At 46.2% G+C, this 18,910-nt stretch overlaps 1 protein-coding gene across 2 annotated transcripts in view; it reads left to right on the top strand.

The window, feature by feature from the left end:
• The window catches only part of LOC135235968 (GRB2-associated-binding protein 2-like), a 52,877-nt gene that overhangs the window by 26,555 nt on the left and 7,412 nt on the right, over window positions 1-18,910 (top strand). For both annotated transcript variants that reach the window (XM_064302075.1, XM_064302074.1), the window contains exons 2-3: window positions 1,478-1,775; window positions 14,378-14,612. In XM_064302075.1, coding sequence (XP_064158145.1) covers window positions 1,478-1,775; window positions 14,378-14,612 — 533 coding nt within the window. The remainder of the gene's footprint in view (window positions 1-1,477; window positions 1,776-14,377; window positions 14,613-18,910) is intronic.

Raw genomic sequence — 18,910 nt, 5'->3', positions numbered from 1 at the left:
TGGTTTCAGATGCTCTGATTGGCTGGGTGCTAGCTGAGGTACAAGCTGGCCTGTGCAGGTGTGTTTGCTGTGACTCTGGTGGGGGGGGGGGGGTGTCGGCGGCGCACAGAATAGGCACAAGAACAGGAAATGTTGGGGTGGCGGGGGCGGGGGCGGTGGCAGGAGCAGAGGCGGTGGGGTGAGGGGGGGGGGGTGTTTGAAGGGTGGCTACAAACACCTGTAGGTAACAGGCACACCCCATTTACCTCCTCCCTGCCTCTGCACCACCCCCATTTCCTCCCTCCTCCTTCCACACCTCAATCTGCTGTGTGATCAGAGTCAACAAAACAGGGGCCCCACGTCTCTCAAACTCCTCTGCGAAACAACTAAATTTACCTCGCAAAACCACACAGCCTCACCATATACATATGATGGAAAGTACTGTCACATTGACACAATAATATAACAAAATATTTGTTATTATTATTAATAATAATAATAATAATAATAATAATTTATGTTTTCTGTGGAATGATAATTTAGGCTTAGCTTCACATGTGCTGAACACAGATGTTGTGAAATCTGAATCTTTGAATTTCGATCTAGGCTTACGAATCCAACAGTATCATATTTATTACCTATACAGTGTTAGGATGTGTCTTCATTAATTACTCATTATAAATCTGCTGAGACTTACATTGTTATTAAGTTTCGGAACAAAATTTCACAAACAAAAAAATCAATTTTAACTATTGTATGTATGGTCAGTCATGTTTCTTAGAAAATTTCCAGGCATCTGAATCTTTTTTTAATTTCACTGGCATTTAAAGAGTAAAAGTATTTCAGCCACATATACTTTATAGGTCTGGTATCAGCACTAACTCTGTTGGCTAATTTTGTGGGCTGATGTGCATTGGTGCGTGTTAACATCTGCTCGTGTGTAGTAGCGTGTGCTGGTGTGCAGATATACGGCATTGTGTGCTTGTGTGTGGTGTCTTGCGCTAGCACGTCCTTGGGTGTGCAAGATGTGTGTTAGCATGTACTGGTGTGTGACGGCGTCTGCTTGAGTGTGATGCCATGTGCCAGCGCGTGTGCAGGTGTGTGTGCAGGCGTGTGCAGGAATGTGCTGGTGTGTGCTAGCATGTGCCGGTGTTTACAGGAACATTGCACGTGCTTGTGTGCTGGTTGAGAACATTGTGTGGTGTGATCGTGTACAGAACCGTGTGTAGTAGGTAGGTGTGTGTGGCGTTGCGTGTGTGCAGGTGTGTGCAGGAACATGCTTGTGTGTGCAGGTGTGTGCAGGAACATGCTTGTGTGTGCTAGCGTGTGTTGGTGTGTGCAGGTGTGTGCAGGAACATGCTTGTGTGTGCTAGCATGTGTTGGTGTGTGCAGGAACATGCTTGTGTGTGCGGGTGTGCGCAGGAAACTTGTTAGCGTAGCGCCAGCGCGCGCTGGCCTGCGCAGGCTGCTGACGGCGTGTCCCGTTTGCGTGCGACAGGCCTGGAAGAAGCGCTGGTTCATCCTGCGCAGCGGGAGGATGAGCGGCGACCCCGACGTCCTGGAGTACTACAAGAGCGAGCGCTCCAAGAAGCCGCTGCGCGTCATCGACCTGCACTGCTGCGAGCAGGTGGACGCCGGCCTCACCTTCAAGCGCAAGGAGTTCCCGGAGAGCTTCGTCTTCGACATCAAGACCGCCGACCGCACCTTCTACCTGGTGGCCGAGACCGAGGAGGAGATGAACAAGTGGGTTCGCTGCATCTGCCAGCTCTGCGGCTTCAACCAGTCGGAGAACCACGGTATGTGACCCCGCCCGTCCCCACCTTGCCCCGCCCGCCTGTCTGTGTTTGCTAGCACCTTCATTTTAACCCACAATAGCGTTTACCGTTGAATTTAAACGACAAATTCAAGCCAGCTATGTATTTACACTTCTAGGCTACTGTATCTTTTTTCATTTTTTTGTGACAACTGAAATGATAAGGTAGATTAAATTACTGTATCTCTCGCTTTGTGATATCCAGCTAGTCAATCATTCTGTCCTTATTTCTAATTGCTTCCCTGTTTGTTGACTATTCTTTCACATCTGGCTTTATTCATCTGAAAAAAAAAAATCTTTTTCCTCCAGGTTGCTTAGATACAAACTCCAAAAACAAACATTGCTTACTTTGACTGGAGATAAGAAAAGCACTGGTAATTTAGTCTGTTTTTGGCTTTTTCGTGCTTAACGTCTGTTCTCATTCGTTCAGCTATTGCTCTTAATTATTGCATGTTTCTCATAATTAAGGACCAGGGCGTTTGCTGAATACCCTGTGTAAATGATCACTTCATGGCCATTCGCCTGAGAACGCTTCTTCCCTAGACGCTACACTCTTGGTATCACCGTCATGCCCAAATTGTTTCGTAGGCAGATGAAGGCCGACGCGGGGCAACCCGATATCGCTGCCGAGAGCCTTTTTGTTCCATTCGGTCATTTGAGAAAGTTAAATTGGAGGATCGCTGCCAAACGGGCGTGTGTCGTCTGAAAGGTTTATTGATTTTCCTTTTGTTTCGTTTCGCCGAGGAGGAGGGAGTGGCCTCGGTCCATCATCTGCGGCACAACTAGCGCACTTGTGTGTGGGAAAGGCCTTTTTTGTGTCCCGCTGCATTAAGAGCATAAAGGACACTTTATTTTCAGGGCCACTGCTCCCCTTATCTAGAGAACACTTTAAAACAGCAATACAGCAGAAACAAGTCATATTTCACTCACCATTGGTCAGAACAGATAGGGAGTTATTTGTCTACTTTTTCTATTATTGGTTAGGCAGGGGTTGAAAATATCTCACAAGAGCTGTTATGTTATGTATGTTTTATGGAGGGGGGAGGGTCAATTTGCAAATATTATTTAACGCTTTACACTTTGACGGATGAGAGCAAAACCACTGGCAAAATAACAGCATAAACACAGAATTTTTGCGATTGTATTGGGTTGGGCTGTTTCAGAGAAGATTCATTATTTTCTGTTTTGTGCACAGAAGAAGCACAGCTGTGCGTGCGACTTTGGAATAAAGAACCAAATCAGCGCTTTCTACTGTCAGCGTGACGGAAACCACATCTTGGAGCCGTCTTCGCTAGGCGCACGGCAGTGGAAATTGATTAATTGGAAGAGTCTTTCTTTTTAAACAAGTTGATTTTCTCTCGTTTGAACCTGCTCCAACCTGTTTTTATAATTAGATTGCGCATCGTGCGATCTGGAAGCAGTGGGTTTATCTCTGCCAGTCCCTGGTCCAGGCCCGGTCTGAACCGGTCGGGGCAGAACGTGTTCTGCTCTGTGTTGTCACAGAACCCTCCGTCCAGCGGTCGGACCAGCGCATCATTAATCGTGACGTCAGCGATGGGGCTAGGCTGCTCAGGCGGCTCTGAGCTGAAGCTGTTCACGGGGCAGCTGGGTGTGTTTCAACGGGGTCTGATTGTCTCAATGTATATCTCAATATATAGAGATATAAAATATACTTAAGAGCACGCATTCAGCTGAGAGAGATGCGCTGTTATAAAAGGCTGTTGTCTCGATTCTGGATGCTGATTGGCTGAGACCGCGTTCTACGGTGATTGTAAATCTGATAGACTCTATCAGATAGAGTAATGGTTAATCAAACAGCCAGTTTCTAAACAGTATCACTCTGAACACAAACTGTTACTTACAAATAATATAACAAAATAAATAGTACTGTGTCAGTAAATAGTTTTTATATGCCCTTACTGTGTTGTGCCTAACAGCGTTCCTGTAGCCATGACTGTGTTCACGATACAGCATGTTCTACGAGGAGTAAATGAGGAGTGATTTTAAAATCCTGCCATTGGGGTGCAAATAAGGGACCATGAGGTCAGGACATTGCTCCTGGTTTCCTCACCGGTTATCCCTTTGAAGAGTAGGTTTTCTGGAATGTTGTAAGTCAGTGTTCTAGAACTCCAGTGCTTTCAGATGCCAGTAGTGATTGTCAGATCAGCTTTAGAATGTTCAGTTATGAACATTCTAATCACATATTTGTGAACTCACACCTAAAAGGGTTAACGTAACATGGATGTGGGTGTGTCATTGTGGATGAGGTCAAGGGCATCTGTGCATGACTAATAAGTGGTGTGACCTTGAGCTCTGGGGTGGGGAACCCCCCTCCTATTGAAATATTTACTCTTTCAATATTTCCCTCCCATGTTTGGTCCTCTAAGCCTGTTTCATATGGCAGGAGGATTTTTTTGAAAGCAGGAATTCTGTCATTCCGGACCTGGGTTTTGACGTGTCGGCTCCTGTCCGGCTGCTCTCTGGGATTGGGCCTTCCCCCTTTAGGGAAATCTCAGAGAGAGACGTTTAACGGCACTCTGGGATCTCCAGGATCTCATGTTGGACCGTGAGAAAGTTTCCCTGAGTCTGGAGTGTGGTAATGAGGAAAACACCCACGTGTTTTTCAGCTGGGAAGCGCGTATGAGGACGGCGCCCTTGTCTGACCCGCACACTCTCTCACTCTCACCACCACCCCCCCCCCTCCCCCACAACCCCGCAGTGAAGCCTTCCAGCTGCACACACACACATACGCACATGCGTGCGCAGGCACTTACACACACACTCACACACAGGTGCACGCACACACACACGCACAATCACACATACACATGTACACGCACATGCACACACACGCACACACACACTCACACACAGGTGCACGCACACACACACACTCACACATACACATGTACATGCACATGCACACACACACACACGCACACACTCCTGTAAAAGAGTAAAAGAGTGTTAATTCACAGACCTGCAATGTACATCAGCCCACTGATTTCCCCCTGAGGCGAGTAACACGCTGTCCTCACTGTGAGCAGAGAAGGAGGAGGGGCCACCCTCCGCCCCCCCTCCTCACCCAAACTCCACCCCCCCAGACCTGCCCACAGAACCTGTCACCTGGGAAAACCTGGAGGACTGCCAAGGCCTGCAGGGCGTGCTGGGGGGGAGGGGCGCCATAACACGAGGGAGGTGTTTCATAGTCCTCAAGTCTGGGCTGAGTTTTTTTGGACAGTAGAAGAGAGGGCGTGAGCAGGCAGGGTGTCTAAGGAACACAGAGGTCTCTGAGGAGTGGAGTGGGAGTTTAGCAGCTTACTGTCCAGTCCAGATCCATCAATCTTCCCCGTAAACCCACCCTTTATACCCCACCCCCCCCCCCCACCCCCCACCCCCCGACAAATAACCCTGTCCAGCGTGGTTTCTTTTCTGCTCTTGTGCCATGTCTTGCGCCTCTTCACTTCGTAATTCTGGGTATGAATCACAATTTCCTTTCCAGCTGTTTCCAGATATGTTGTATGAATATACCATACAAGGCAAACCATAACAAAAAAAGTACTTTTGACAATTGGTTCAGGGAGTTCCTTAGAAAAAAAGTAGATATTACATGTTGCCCTTTACTTATGACTTTTTTTTTAAATCATAGGACACATTGAAGTAATCCTAATTAAATCTTTTTTTAATGGCTGATTTGACCCCCATGAAAGAGTGTCATTTCATGCTCAAAAAACAAATTTGTGCAGGGGTTACACACATTTATTCCAGGACAATCTTGAGTCATTGAGGTTTTTTGTGTGTGTGTGTAACAGATTTACTGAAAATTTTTTTGTGGGGGGGCATTGAGGAGGCCAACACCACTGAGTCACCAGATTCTTGTCTGTGAAATGGTGGAGCGTATGGCCCTGACCAGACATGTCTGTCTGCACAGTCTAAATAAGGACACTAGGAGCCATATCCTAGCGCAAAGCACAGTGAATTATTTCCCCTATGCGTACCACCTGTACGTGAGTCAGTGTGCATATCTCCCTGTGCGCCTTTGTGTGCATGTTCTGTTTTGGAAAGTGTGTGTGTGTGTGTGTCTGTGCAGTGTGTGTGGGTGTGTGTTTCTGTGTGTGCGGATGTGAGAGTGTGTGCAGGTGTGCTCGAGTGTGTGTGTGAGTACAAGACAGCCAAGGTGGCATCTGCTCAGTGTGGAAGTGCAGATGCCCTGTGTGGATGTTGTGCTGTCTATCGGGGTATGTGTGTGTGTGTGTGTGTGTGTGTCTGGGGCCGGGGGGGAGTTGGGGGGGGGGGGGTGGAGGGGGGGTGGATATTCACGTTGGCAGCAGAGGCTCTTGGGACAGGGACCAAGGTTAGCCAAGGGGAGCGCAGCAGAGTGGGACCCCACCTCTCTCTCTGTGCCCCCCCACCCCCCACCTCTCTGTGCACCCCCCCACCCCCCACCCGCCAAAGTGCCCTTCAGAGCCATTGATTTTTGTTGAAATAGCGAGACGCTGCGTTGCTGGGAGGTCAGATTGCTCATGCCACTGAGCCACTGAGCAGTCTGCCTGGGACTGCTGCTACTGCTGCTGCATATCCCAGCATGCCCTTGTTGGTCGCCGCGGCAGCGCTCAGGGCAGGGCCAGAAGCTCTGGGATGGAGGGGGGGAGTGGGAGGAGGAGGGGGCAATGTGCCTTTTCTCACAGAGCTGAACATGAGGTTATCATTTTTAATATTCATCCGAGAGGCAGGCGTAAAAGGAAATTTGTTTCTTTTGTTGAAGGAAATGAAGATCAGCTGAGGAGATGCAATGCTATAATTTTGGCACGTCTGAGGAACTTGTTTGCTTTTTTTTGTGATCATTCTGAAAGTACAAATATAACAAGAATGGGCTTGCCGAAGCAAGCCCACAAAATCTCAAAAGGCAGTGATCCCAAACAGGTGTCTATGAGTGAGCAGGATGGCAAATTTAACAAGAATCGGCCAAAGTATTTCTTTTCATGTTTTACTTACGTCATTGATGACATAAGAACAGGGATCGTGCCGCTTTCTGTGCTCGCTGTCCTTGTGTGATGTAATACACTGCGTGACTGCACAGTGGCACGCCCCACACGTGGTCTTACATCTTGTGTCTGCAACGATGGTCGCGGTGCCCGGCACTCCGTTGCCATGGTGAGAAAATAAGCATAGCCATTTGGCTGAGAGGGGTTTAAGAAGCCCTGGAGGATTGTGGGTAATGGCCACTGTGCCCTGTAAGTTATGAGAGCGCTGGTCAAGCTGCGCTATGGCGCCTGCTGAGCATCCATAGCGCAGAGCAGACGGCTGGTGTTTGACTGGCAGGGAGGATGGCCCGTGCGTGTTTTTGAGAAGGGCAATTTTGGGTCACAGACGCTAGACGTTCTTCTCAATTCATCCTTACATTCTTCCCGTCCTGACAGCACATTTCCAACACCAGACAGGTGTCAAATAATTGTTTAGAAATTCATTAATAATCTGCTAGATACCAGTGAAGGTCCTGAAAACCGTTAAAAGAAATATCTTGTACGTTTTGGTTAGCAGCATATCTCACTGAAAATTCAAATGGATCTGCAGTCTGAGTTTACCTAAATGGTTAAAGCATTTCATATAGATATTTGACCCGGGGCTGGTCTATTCTGGCCCATTTCAGTTGCATGCTGTGGGGAGATCCTCTGCAACGTGTTCAGTATTTCAACGGACTACTGTTCAGTACATCACATCACAGGGAGCTTTAAGTTGCAGCATTGGTGAAAGGCTTTCTGAAACGAGCTCTCCGGAGCTAGTAACAAAATATGTATTTTGACTCGTGAGAGAAAGGGAAGGTTTGATTTTATGCTGATTTATTGATTCTCGCGGCAGTAGGTCCAGCAGAAACACTTTCCTGGATTGTTATTTTTCCAGGGAAGAGCCCACGGTGCTCTGTCTTTGAGCGGTCTCGGTTTGAAGGAGTGGGTGTATGTTTTTCACCGTGTCAGCAGTCCTGTGTTTTTTTTGTTCCCCTTTTCTTCAGGGGGGCGGCGATCCCTTTCTTTTGAGCGCGGTTGTGTCATTTCCCTGTTCATCCCTCGCAGAGTGTGAAAGATTTCACAGCTGTGCGGCGTGGCGGGGTCTGCATGCCTGGTTCAGAAAGGACAAACGGGGTGGGGCGCTTTCCAAAGTCAGCGTCTTGGTGGGAAGTTTTTTTTTTTTTTTTTTTAAATCGACCCGGGGAGGAAAATAATAAACGGAGAAAGTTCCAGAATCCGAACGGATTCTTTCCTCGTGCGGCGCGCAGATTGGCATTCCTCTATCTCCAGGTTCAAAAGTTGCTTCAGCTCGGCCTGCAGTGAGATGGCTCGGACACTGGAGCGCACTGAAGGCGGACTGAGGTGGAATGAGGAGATGCCAGTTCAGAGCTCGAAAAATAACACCATCCATTTCTCACTCCCCGTTGCAGGATGCTGTCAACTAGTAATAGATTTTGACCAAGAATATTTTTATTTTTTTATTTATCCTTTATTTAACCAGAAAGGTCCCATTGAGATACAATGTCTCTCTTCTGCCAGGGAGTCCTGGTCAAGATGGCAGCAGAAAAATAAAAGTTTCATATAAAAAACATACCAAAAACAAAACGGAACAGAACATACAAGGATCAGGAGCTAAAAGGCACTTGTGGTTAGAAGCAATAACATTGTTCAGTAAAAACTGATTTTAACATATTTTTCAACATGTCAAGAGAGGGTCAGGATTTCAGATTAAGTACGCCTTGTAACTCATTCCAGACATGCGGGGCATGAAAGGAAAAGGTAGATTTACCCAGTTCTGTTAGCGTTTCCGCTGACGCTGTTCTATCCGCTGCCCATGCTAGTTACTAATAACCGCTCGTGGACCACGCGCCCTCGCGCCGTGCTTTCCCTTCCCAGCTGCGTCACTGCGCTATTATGAGAATCTGAGGCCCCCGCTAACCCACATAACGAACATTTATACTCTGGTACTCTGAACGCTCGTGATTGTTAGCATAAACTTTTCCAGTCCGTACAATTGTCTAGTTTCCTGAATGTTAATTGAGCGTTGTCTTTAACCTTGCAGGAACCAGCTTATAACGTTTTTGTTTTGTTATTCAGATTAAAGAAAAATGAATTAGGATTGCCGATGGTCAATTGTGTTAAATTTATCGGAAATGTCAGGATGTTAACAATTTAAAACAAATCCCCCAATCTACAGTGTCAATACATTCATTTGGAAAAAATTGTGTATAGATTAAATAAAAGATGCAATACCGACACATGGGGAAATAGGTTTTTTTTTTTTTTGTTTTTTTTTAATTACAAGATATTTCAGACGCCCTGGTCTTGGTCAGATAACTGCACAGTTACTTCTTTCTTTTGAGTAGTGCTCTACAGAACAAGAGGTGTGATTAGCCTGCTGAGCTAAAGGCCGGGGTCGTCAGCCAAGGGAACCAATCACGCTCATATTGCTTCTGCAGGTGCATGTGCTGAATCACATCTCTGAATTCTGCCACAGCCGGCACTGTTTTTTTTGTGCCGTTGCTAGGACATGTTTGGAAAATAAATGTTTTAAGACTGTGATCTTCATTCCTGGTCCTGGCGGGCCACAGGGCCTGCTGTTTTTGGTTTTCGCCATAATATCAGCAACCGTTTCAGACCCAAGAAACCAGGTGAGGCGAGTTAACATTATAATGGACTGCTTTAATTGATATGTGTCGAGTAACAACAAAAACTAGCAGACCCTGAGGCAAGCCAGGACCAGGAATGAAGGTCACTGTTCCAAGACATTTTTACGGACTTTTCTCATGATAACATTCTCATAACCTAAGGAAAATCTAACCGAAATGTTCCCCACTGTTCTTGGTTCATTTGCTTTAGCTGGGAATCAGGACCAGGATGTCGGCCCAAGTTTCACAGAGAGTCGTTTCAAACCGTCGCGTTTCCTGGCCAGACCTTGTGGCTCGATTTCACTCCATCCTTTCTTCCAAGCTCCACGTCGTTTCTAGCCATCGAGTATCGTCCATTATTTCTACGAAATGTCAGTGTGGATTAACATGATTTGCTCCCTATTGGTGGGTGGAATGGGTTTGGTCAGTTCCAGGTACGACTTTTCGTAATTTCCAGCGAGGTCATGATATATGATGTTTTGTAATGACAGCACTGAATGTATTATAGTGTAAAGCCAGATTACCCCCCCAATCTCTCTTTTCTATACACCATATGTTTTTACTATTTTTTATACACTCTCCATATAAAAAATGGAAAAAGAACCATCCACTTGTTTTGTGTACAACTCTGGTCATAGTGCACCTTCCAAAGCACAGGAATTTAAATAGGCTGCTACCAACCTTGTCCCTTCCACTGATCTAGCCCCCAGAAAAAGTCAGTTTCAGCTAGAATTTCAGCCAGAATTACGCCAAAGGTCAGTGGCTGAATTGTCCTGAATTGTCACCTCCAACAAAAGCCCCGCTTGCACTAGGGCCCCGATTCATCATCAGACGTAACTGATCATTGGTTTATTTATCAAATACACGTCTCCAGAATTTGGACATGCTCGTCGCACGTCAGAACGTCAGCCTAGTCAGCCTTCGTGTACCGAACAGATCACAGAGTGACAAGCGAGGCCACCGTCGCGCTGTTTCATAACCTCTACCGTACCTCGGCGAGGGCTCCCCAACAGCACGGCTCCCCTAAGCCAATCGCGTCGGCCGTAATGCACTTTCCGAAGCGCAGGAGTTTAAATAGGCCCGTTACGTCTCGCCGGGGACCCGCTTTATTGCTTCGTGAAAGCGGGCAGTCGCTCCGCTGAGCGCCCACGGGACGGCAAAAAAAAAAAAAGGCTGCCTGTCTGTTAGCAGCCAGCTGTAAAGGGAGTTATCCAAAGTTTAATATGTGTGGGCCTCGCTTTGCCTATCCGACGGGCCACAACAGAAGCCCTTTCTTAGTGCCCAGGGGGCCGCCTCCTTAAGTGCTATCTGTTCCGTACCTGTTAAAGAAATAACCGTTTCATCTTGACCGGGGTACTGTTGGGATTTGGGGATGGGGATGGAGAGGGGGAGGGGGAGGGCGAGGGGGATGGGGGTGGGGGGGGGGCGGGCTGGTTGTGAGATGTATTCCCCTCAGTGCTTTGGCTCTCTTACATTAGGAAAGATAACTTTCTGCGACTTTGCCTCCAGAGCAGGATACTTGCACACACTGGATGCTGATTCTACGAGCTGTTGTTTGTCAAACAGTTTTGGGCGCTGTTATTTCTTCCATTTTTGACTCCCATCGTAAAACTTTAGTCAGGTCCTCAGATTCCTGTTTTTATGGCGGCAGTAAAGGGCCTTTATTATTTATTAAGTGTCCATCTCTGGCTTTGATGTGACCTAGTCGTGGTGGTGTGTCTACAGTGAGTGCATTGTGCTCGGTAATGCACTGCACCCTGATCTGGGTCCTCTGAGACCAGAAGCCTGATTCAATTGCATTATGTGGACACTGATGATGAGACGGCAGCCTGTGTATCACAGAACGCAATTATAAAATTACTCATGAACTCAGTTACTCTTTGACCCAGAATAGTAACATGCTATACAACCACAACCACATAGAAAATGGCAATTAACATGAAAGAGCACTGTGTTCTTACAAGGGGACATTGAGTGTATAATGATATGGCTTTACGTAAGGCTACAGGAATACATTTTTCTGATATTTCCCCCGTTTTAGTAAGTTGTTGTAAAAAAGATGTTACACTGATTGCGATTAGCAATAGGACAGTAAAACATTTAGTGCGTTCTGACAGTTCGTGGCTAAAGCTGTCGTTTAGTCATAGCCAGTTCTTCTGAGGGCACTGTGTGTGGTTTCTTCATTGTTCTGCTATTTAAATCGTACTAAATTGTCTAAAACCTCTAAAGGGGTTTTAGAGCAACAATGGGTTTTAAACCTTTTTTTTCTCAGCAAGAAAGCACAATGGCTTTAGTGCCCTGTGCAAATTGCCTCTGTGTAGCCAAATTGATCATTTATCCCATTAGTGTCAATGATGGGACTTGATGGCCACTCACCGACCGCTGCAGCCTCTTTGCGCTGCTGTGATGCTGCTTGAAGACTGGCCAGTAAAGACAAGTCAATCAAGTGAGAGAAAACACAGGAACACATACAGTACATACACGCATGCGCACACACACACACACACACACACACTCAGTTACACACCCACAGACACTCTGAGACAAAGCAGACATGTATATACAATCTCTCTCTTTTCCGTCTTTGTCACGCATACACAAAAACACACAATCACACATATTCTTTATCTCTTTCCTTCTAACATACAGAAAAACTTGCTCTGGCTCCCTCTTTCTTGCACACACACAAACGCATTCACACACACACACGTGCAGGCATGTACAGACGTAGACACGCACACGCACACACGCACACGCACACGCACGCACACACACACACACACACACGGCTTTGGTGTCCCTGCCTTGGAGAAGATGTGCTTCTCTAATGTGTGGGTATGCCATCGCATCCCATCCCCAGTGAGACAGATTGGTTACAGCGGCTCAGGGCTAATTCTACACCCCCCCCTGCCCCGCCCTGCCCGAATCTGCCCACATTCCACTCACCAAGGGAATGGCACCCCCATCCCCCCTCCCCTCTCCCTTCTCCCAAAATCAATACGTCTATGTCTCTGCCAGTGGAACACTCCCACCAAGGGGGCTGGGAGCATTTTACAGGCCTCCAGTGGAGCTGTGGAAGAGCTCTCACCAGCCTTAGGAGGGTTGGGACCCAGATAACAATGGAATAATTGAACCCTGTTCAAAGGAACCCCCCCCACCCCCCCACCCCCCCACCATCGCCCGGACAGTGTGGCAGTGTTCCGGCAGCGGAGTCCAGCTCTTCCCTACTCCGGGCAGGAAGCGGAATCTCCGCACCGGACGCATCTCTGCCTCCGGCGGGGCCGTGACCTCATTGGTCCGGGCTCGTCGCCCGCGGACACCGGGCGCTGTCAGATTGTCACGCCTGTCCCGTTTCACGCGCTTCTCGGCCTCGAGCCCTGCACCCAACTGCCAGGGCTGAGAGAGAGAGAGAGGGTAAAATACACCAGAGCACTGTCTCTGTCTCTCTGTTTGTTTAAAATGCAGAATGAACGACTGAAAGGGCTGAGCTCAGCCTTATTTATTTATGTGTTTCACCTTTATTTCAGCCGGTCTGAAGGCAAGACCGTACAGCAAAATTCTCAGCGTCAAATCTAACCCAGTGTATGTGAATCCAAGCGGGACCATTTCATATAAAATTGGCAAAATTGGTAGCCTCTCTGTCATAGTTGATTTGGCACAAAATGTTTTACTGTGTGGGGATAAATCACCATCTCTTTACAGTTGTGCTTTTTTCAGAGATTCAGTGTTTTCCAGAAAGTCGTCTTTAGGCCATTGCGCCTTTCAGACTGATTAAGATCCTGCAGGGATGCAATGAGCCACCATTAACGCATAACTATAGATCTGTAATGAGAGACGTATGGTGCAGGGACCTTGTGACTCATCGTGAGTCAGGCCTGTAGATCAATGCCCCGCCCCTCTGCTCTGGTCTGCACTGACCTACCCTCTTGCTGCCCCAGCTCGGGGGGTTGGGGGGTTTGGGGGGGGTTTGGGTCATAGGTCACCCAGATCAGTTGCTCTGGCCTGCTGCCCAGCTCATTTTCATTTCCAGGCTCGGAGATTTCTCCACTCTCACTGGACCTGCTCAGCCCACACTCGCGTAGACCGTACCGATGAATTAAATCTCTCTTTATCCACGGCTGTGGCCTGGGTAACATTAAGCTCATTTGCAGTAACTGTACAGCAGCGGTGGGCAACCTCGGTCCTGGAGTACCAATGACAGTTCTGATTTCTGTTCCATCTGAGTTCGACCTAATGAGTTTGATGGACGATTAAAAGTCTGAGGCTGAATGTGCTGAATGGTGAAATTCTGAATGTGCTGAATGAGTGCCTCCTGCACAGGGTCACCTGCATTCATTAAACCTGATTAATTAAAATGAATTCAGTTGTGTAGTTATTGGCCTGGATGGAGCAAAAACCAGGACTGTCTCTGGCAGTCCAGGACCAGGATTGCCTACCTTTGCTGTACAATGAAAGGGAGTGGTGGATTCCATGGTTGCATCCAAGCTTTTCTTGGTGTTGCTGGATGGAATTCCTTGATGGACTGCTGCATTGATTCTGGTGACTGGCTGATTCCCATTGATTGTGCTAAGAGGTCACGGTGATAGCTATCGAATAAAAGCCAGGCTGGATGTCACTGCTGCTAGCCTTCAGCCGCCTCTCCTACCTCGTGCACATAAGCAGCTCAACCCCAAAAATGCAGCGCCAAGAATTTTTTAACTGCACAATTTGAAATAATGGTGGTGAAGTTCCACAGGGTGGAAAAGAAACGGCATCACTATGGCTGGTTGATTTGCCAGCAGGTTTAAGAGGTCTTGAGTTAGTTTGTGCTCATGTGCTTCTGCTGTTCTGAGGCATTGTTTGGCAGCCATTTTCTTGTCAACCACCGTAGCTGTGTGTGGTTCTGAAACTAAAGCAAGTTTTTTTTCTTTGTTGTTATTTGTGGTGTCAAGATGGTGGAGGGAGATCAGCGATGCACGTGCCGCGCTCTATCGCCTCGGACCTGAGGGGACACACGGCCCCCCTCCTTGGAGACCGCAAGTCCTCTGGCACCGCCCACTCCAGTCAGCCCCTCCTCTTCACATTCGACCTGCCCGCTCGCCACGGCAACGGCGCCCTGTCCAACAGCGCCCCCCAGGACTACCTCTTCCTCCACCAGTGCATGAGCAGGAAGGCCGAGAACTCCAGGTGAGGGTCAGCTGCTGCCCCGACCAATCGGCCAAACCCCGGGAACCAGCCCCCCAGCCCGGTACCGGGATAATTCCGGCTTTATTTTCTGCCTGTGCTTTCAGGCTTCTAAAAAACACTGCATCTCCAGAAAGGCACATTTTTTGGGAAATGGGAAAAGGGTTTAATTGTGAAATTGCATTACATTACAGTTTTAGTTTTTAGTGGCATGGTGTTTTGAATAATCGTTATTTGTCATAGGACCACAGAACACTGGCAGTGCAGAAAGCATGATGCAAGCTTTCTATTTATGTTATCTGATTCAGAAATGGCAAAAATAGAAGTTTTTTTATGACACAAATGAAATGGAATGCCCAGTAATATCCTTACAACATTATGCCAATATTATTGGTTTACCCAGTCCAGAGTTCCCCTGAAGACCATGGGCCTCATTTATAAAATGGTCATATGATCAAATTTTATCTGAAATTGTGGCTTATGCAGAAAACCATGGCTAAGTCATTATTTATAAAATCCCACTTTGACGTGGATATGATCATATCTTGACGTAAAGTTTATACTAGACGTAATTGAATTACCTGCTGTTATGTGGAAGTACTGCATGTTTGTGGGCAGCTCGTGAATCCCTTTAGTGGGCTGTGTTTGGGCTTTTAAAATAATGTTTTATTGATGATTAATTTTAGGCATGAAGAGTACAAGAAAAGTTGAATTGCAACGTTATTTAGAGGAAAATGTCAAAAGACAGGGTAGCCTAATAGTACATGTGAGTTCATTTGTAATTTATATATCACAGCTGCATTAGACGCTGATCCACTTTAAACCAACGTGAGCAACTTTTTAAATTTTTTTATTTATGACAGTTATTTTATTAATCAATTGTAAGCACAACCTGGAAGATGATCTTAAAGCCAGGTTTAAGTTTAAATACAAGCACGTTTTTATAAATGAGGCCCCTGCTGTGATTGGCAAGAACCTGCTCAACCAATGCGACCAATCCCGAGGTCTGTTTACCCAGCAGTTATTGATGTGAGAGCAACATTTTCAGAAAACCTGAAATGTGCAGGGCTCCTACATCATATAAGTGCCTCACTGATTTGCGTCAGTCATTGTGATTTGTGGGTAGAGAAGCGTTTTGATTGGTTCAAAACAAGAGCTCATTGTAGCTCCACTCAATATGGGGCTGGTGATACCTCACTCTTCCATCAATATCAACCAGCTCACATACAATCAAGGGGGAAACAGGACGTCATCAGGTTTTTTTTCCCCACACAGCAGATTAATATTGCCTCACCCCACCCCCCCCCCCCCAAAAAAGGTTCACATTTGATCTACGCAACCGCTACTGTAATCTATCACATACATGAAGCTGGACAGGGGAACGCGTCAGCTCTGTGGGTGGAAAGCAAAGGCTGCTGGGACGCCGTTTGTGATTCACACTCCTCCAGACCCTGAACGGATATTGCTGTCCCTTCCATCGCTGTCGGTACAACAACCGTTTCACTTATATTTCTTAATTAAGTCTCTGAGATCTGACGATAAATCATCCTTTAACTCTAAATCACACTGCAGAGATGTAATGAACAGTCACACACACTGATTAATAACTGCCCTGAAAATGGACACACTGTTTAGAGTGACAAATTACTGATTAACTGAATAATTATTACTTGGTTGCACCATTGTTTGACCCTAATCTCTCTTTTTGCTTGATGAGCTATGCTTTTGGTCACCTTATTCATTGTTATTTAGGGTAATGGTGCACTACCAATGTACTTGTCACTAAGGTTTATGATCTTAACCTGAATTTATTTCTTATAAGGATTATAACCAGTCTGCAGGTGTGTCTCACAGTCTGGTTTCAAACATATCCCTTGAACACAAAATAAAGATGATGTATTATAACACATTATACCAGGTCACTGGCCAAAGCCCAGCTAACAAAACATTCTAACAGTGTTGCTGCCATGTTGTGGCAATGTTATAACCTTATAACCTATATGTTATAACTGGGGTTCAGACGCAGACTTTCCTATTTTCATTTTTTCCTGTAACTGCGACAGTGTCTTTGTGGAAAAGCATTGTGCAAATAACAGTGAATTGAAATTAAATTGAATATGAGAGGCCTACATCTCTGGATGGTCCAGCTGGTCCCCTTAAGCAGAGAGAATGTGGGGTTGCATTTGTAGGGCATTAAGAATAAAGAGTAGAATTTTAGCCCGCGCTGTTATTTTGATGGACTGAGAGAGCGCTCCTTTTATGCAAGGCCTGCTAGCCAGGCCCCGCTTTCTCCTGTATCTCTGAAACAGCAGGAAAGCAGTAGCGGAAACATAGCAGTAAATGATATCCAGTCAGTCCTTTGCCATGCTACTATTGTGTGTGTATTTGTGTGTGTAATAAAGACGGCTCTGGGGCCGTCTTTATTATCATTATAAAATTTGCAAATGTGTGCCTGCAGCAGGGCCTGATCTTTAGACTGGGAAATGGAGTCTTAAATGTCATAGCGGCAAGATCTTTCCACTTAGTGCCTTAGTAGTGACAAGGACTACAAAATAAGACAAATAAATGAGGCAAGTCCCCCGTGTGCCAGAAAGTGCGGCTCAGCTGTGGGAAAATTCTGAGAGATCAATCTGAGGCGTGTACGTGTACGGTTTATCTTACACTGCGCTGGTCCCTCTGACAGCTCGTCATGCTTTATGCAAGTGGCAAAGGATGCTGCTGAGGTTGCCTTGGTAACATTTGTTATCTTAAATGGACACGGCAAGTTCAGAAGTGCTTGGGAGAAAGATGGTATGATGATGATGATGATGATGATGATGATGATGATGATGGTGATGGTGATGATGATGATGATGATGATGATGATGATGATTATTATTATTATTATTATTATTATTATTATGATGTCAAACCAAAATAAATCAGCCCAGTCCTCTTGCCACTAATAATTGTACTGTTATCCTCCTCCAGCAAGAGGTGTGCAGGAGGTAATTTGCTGTGCTGTTGTTGTGAAGGTCGCACACATTATTTTATCAGCAGGTGCATTTGTACTAGCAGCTTTTCACATTTCCTTTGATATTTATGTTGATGACATCGGCGTTTTGGAACAGTGTTTGTGGGTGCTAACAATGTGTTTAATGAAGTTGCCATCGAATGACGGACCGATCGACATAATTCTGAAGCGAATTAACGTAACCACATCAGTGGCATGGCACGTGCCCGGTATCCATTTACTGTATGTTTGTCTAGACTCTGAGACTTTGGAAAGGCCGTTGAAGTACGTTTCACTTCTCAGTGTTACTTATAGCTCTGAGTACTGTGCTTTTTGTGCCAGACATCTGGATCGTTCCGATGTGCAAATGCAGTATCTGACTACCCCTAGTGGCTGAATAAATATTACACATTTCAAAGAGGTTGGTACAATGAGGCCTATGGCACAAGGGGAGTGTCTGAGGCAGTGCTGTGGATGACTTCGACAGGAAATGTCCTAGGCTACTCCTGCATGCATGTCCTGCAGTGCCTGTATATGACTTCTATGGTTTCAATCAGACGTCTATGGTTTTCCCTCACCCTGTATGTTGACTGAAATGTGTGCGTCACGCTCTTTTAAAGCCTGTCCTCCGTTGACCATTCCGAGATCTGGAGATTTGCCATGTGTTGTCTCCTTGAAAAATTTCAATGGGAAAGCCCCTTGTGAAATTTGACACGGATTTCTGTTTTCTCTGGAAACTGATACCTGTCCTAGCTGAACATCACAAGGCATTGGCATTGGGACGTGGAGTGTTTAAGTAAACATGACATTACAAGAGTAAACCCGAAGCTTCAGTTCCTTCCTGATTTACCCACATTTCCTCCAATATAGTTTTTTTTCAGCAGACCATTACTGGAACTTGAAGCTGGCAAGGCACCAGTGTTACTGAGAAAAATGTGTCCTGACATACAGGTATCATGTGAAATTTTACCTTACTGAACGTGTGCATAAGCACACAGAGACAGCACTTTGAAAGAAGCAGTGACACTGGGCTTGTACTGTAACTCTCAGGTTGCAAGTTCAGTTGCCTGCTGGGGGTAGTGCCATTGCTAATATTGTGTATGCGACTGTATAAAAGGTCAGAATGCGAAAATGGAAACTGCTGTGAATAAGAGGTGTCTGCTAAATGCCTAAATTTAAATAATGTTCCTTTATGATAAGGAAAGATAGAAAATGTAGATATGGGGAAATGGTGCCGTGTGCAACACTGCCTATTATCTCCACAAAATAGCGTGAGGATCGCAGTTGTTGAATGGACACCGTCTAAGAC

The sequence above is a fragment of the Anguilla rostrata genome, chromosome 12 (genome assembly GCF_018555375.3).
Source record: "Anguilla rostrata isolate EN2019 chromosome 12, ASM1855537v3, whole genome shotgun sequence".
Taxonomy (NCBI): domain Eukaryota; kingdom Metazoa; phylum Chordata; class Actinopteri; order Anguilliformes; family Anguillidae; genus Anguilla; species Anguilla rostrata.
This window is presented reverse-complemented; position numbering and strand designations above follow the sequence as displayed.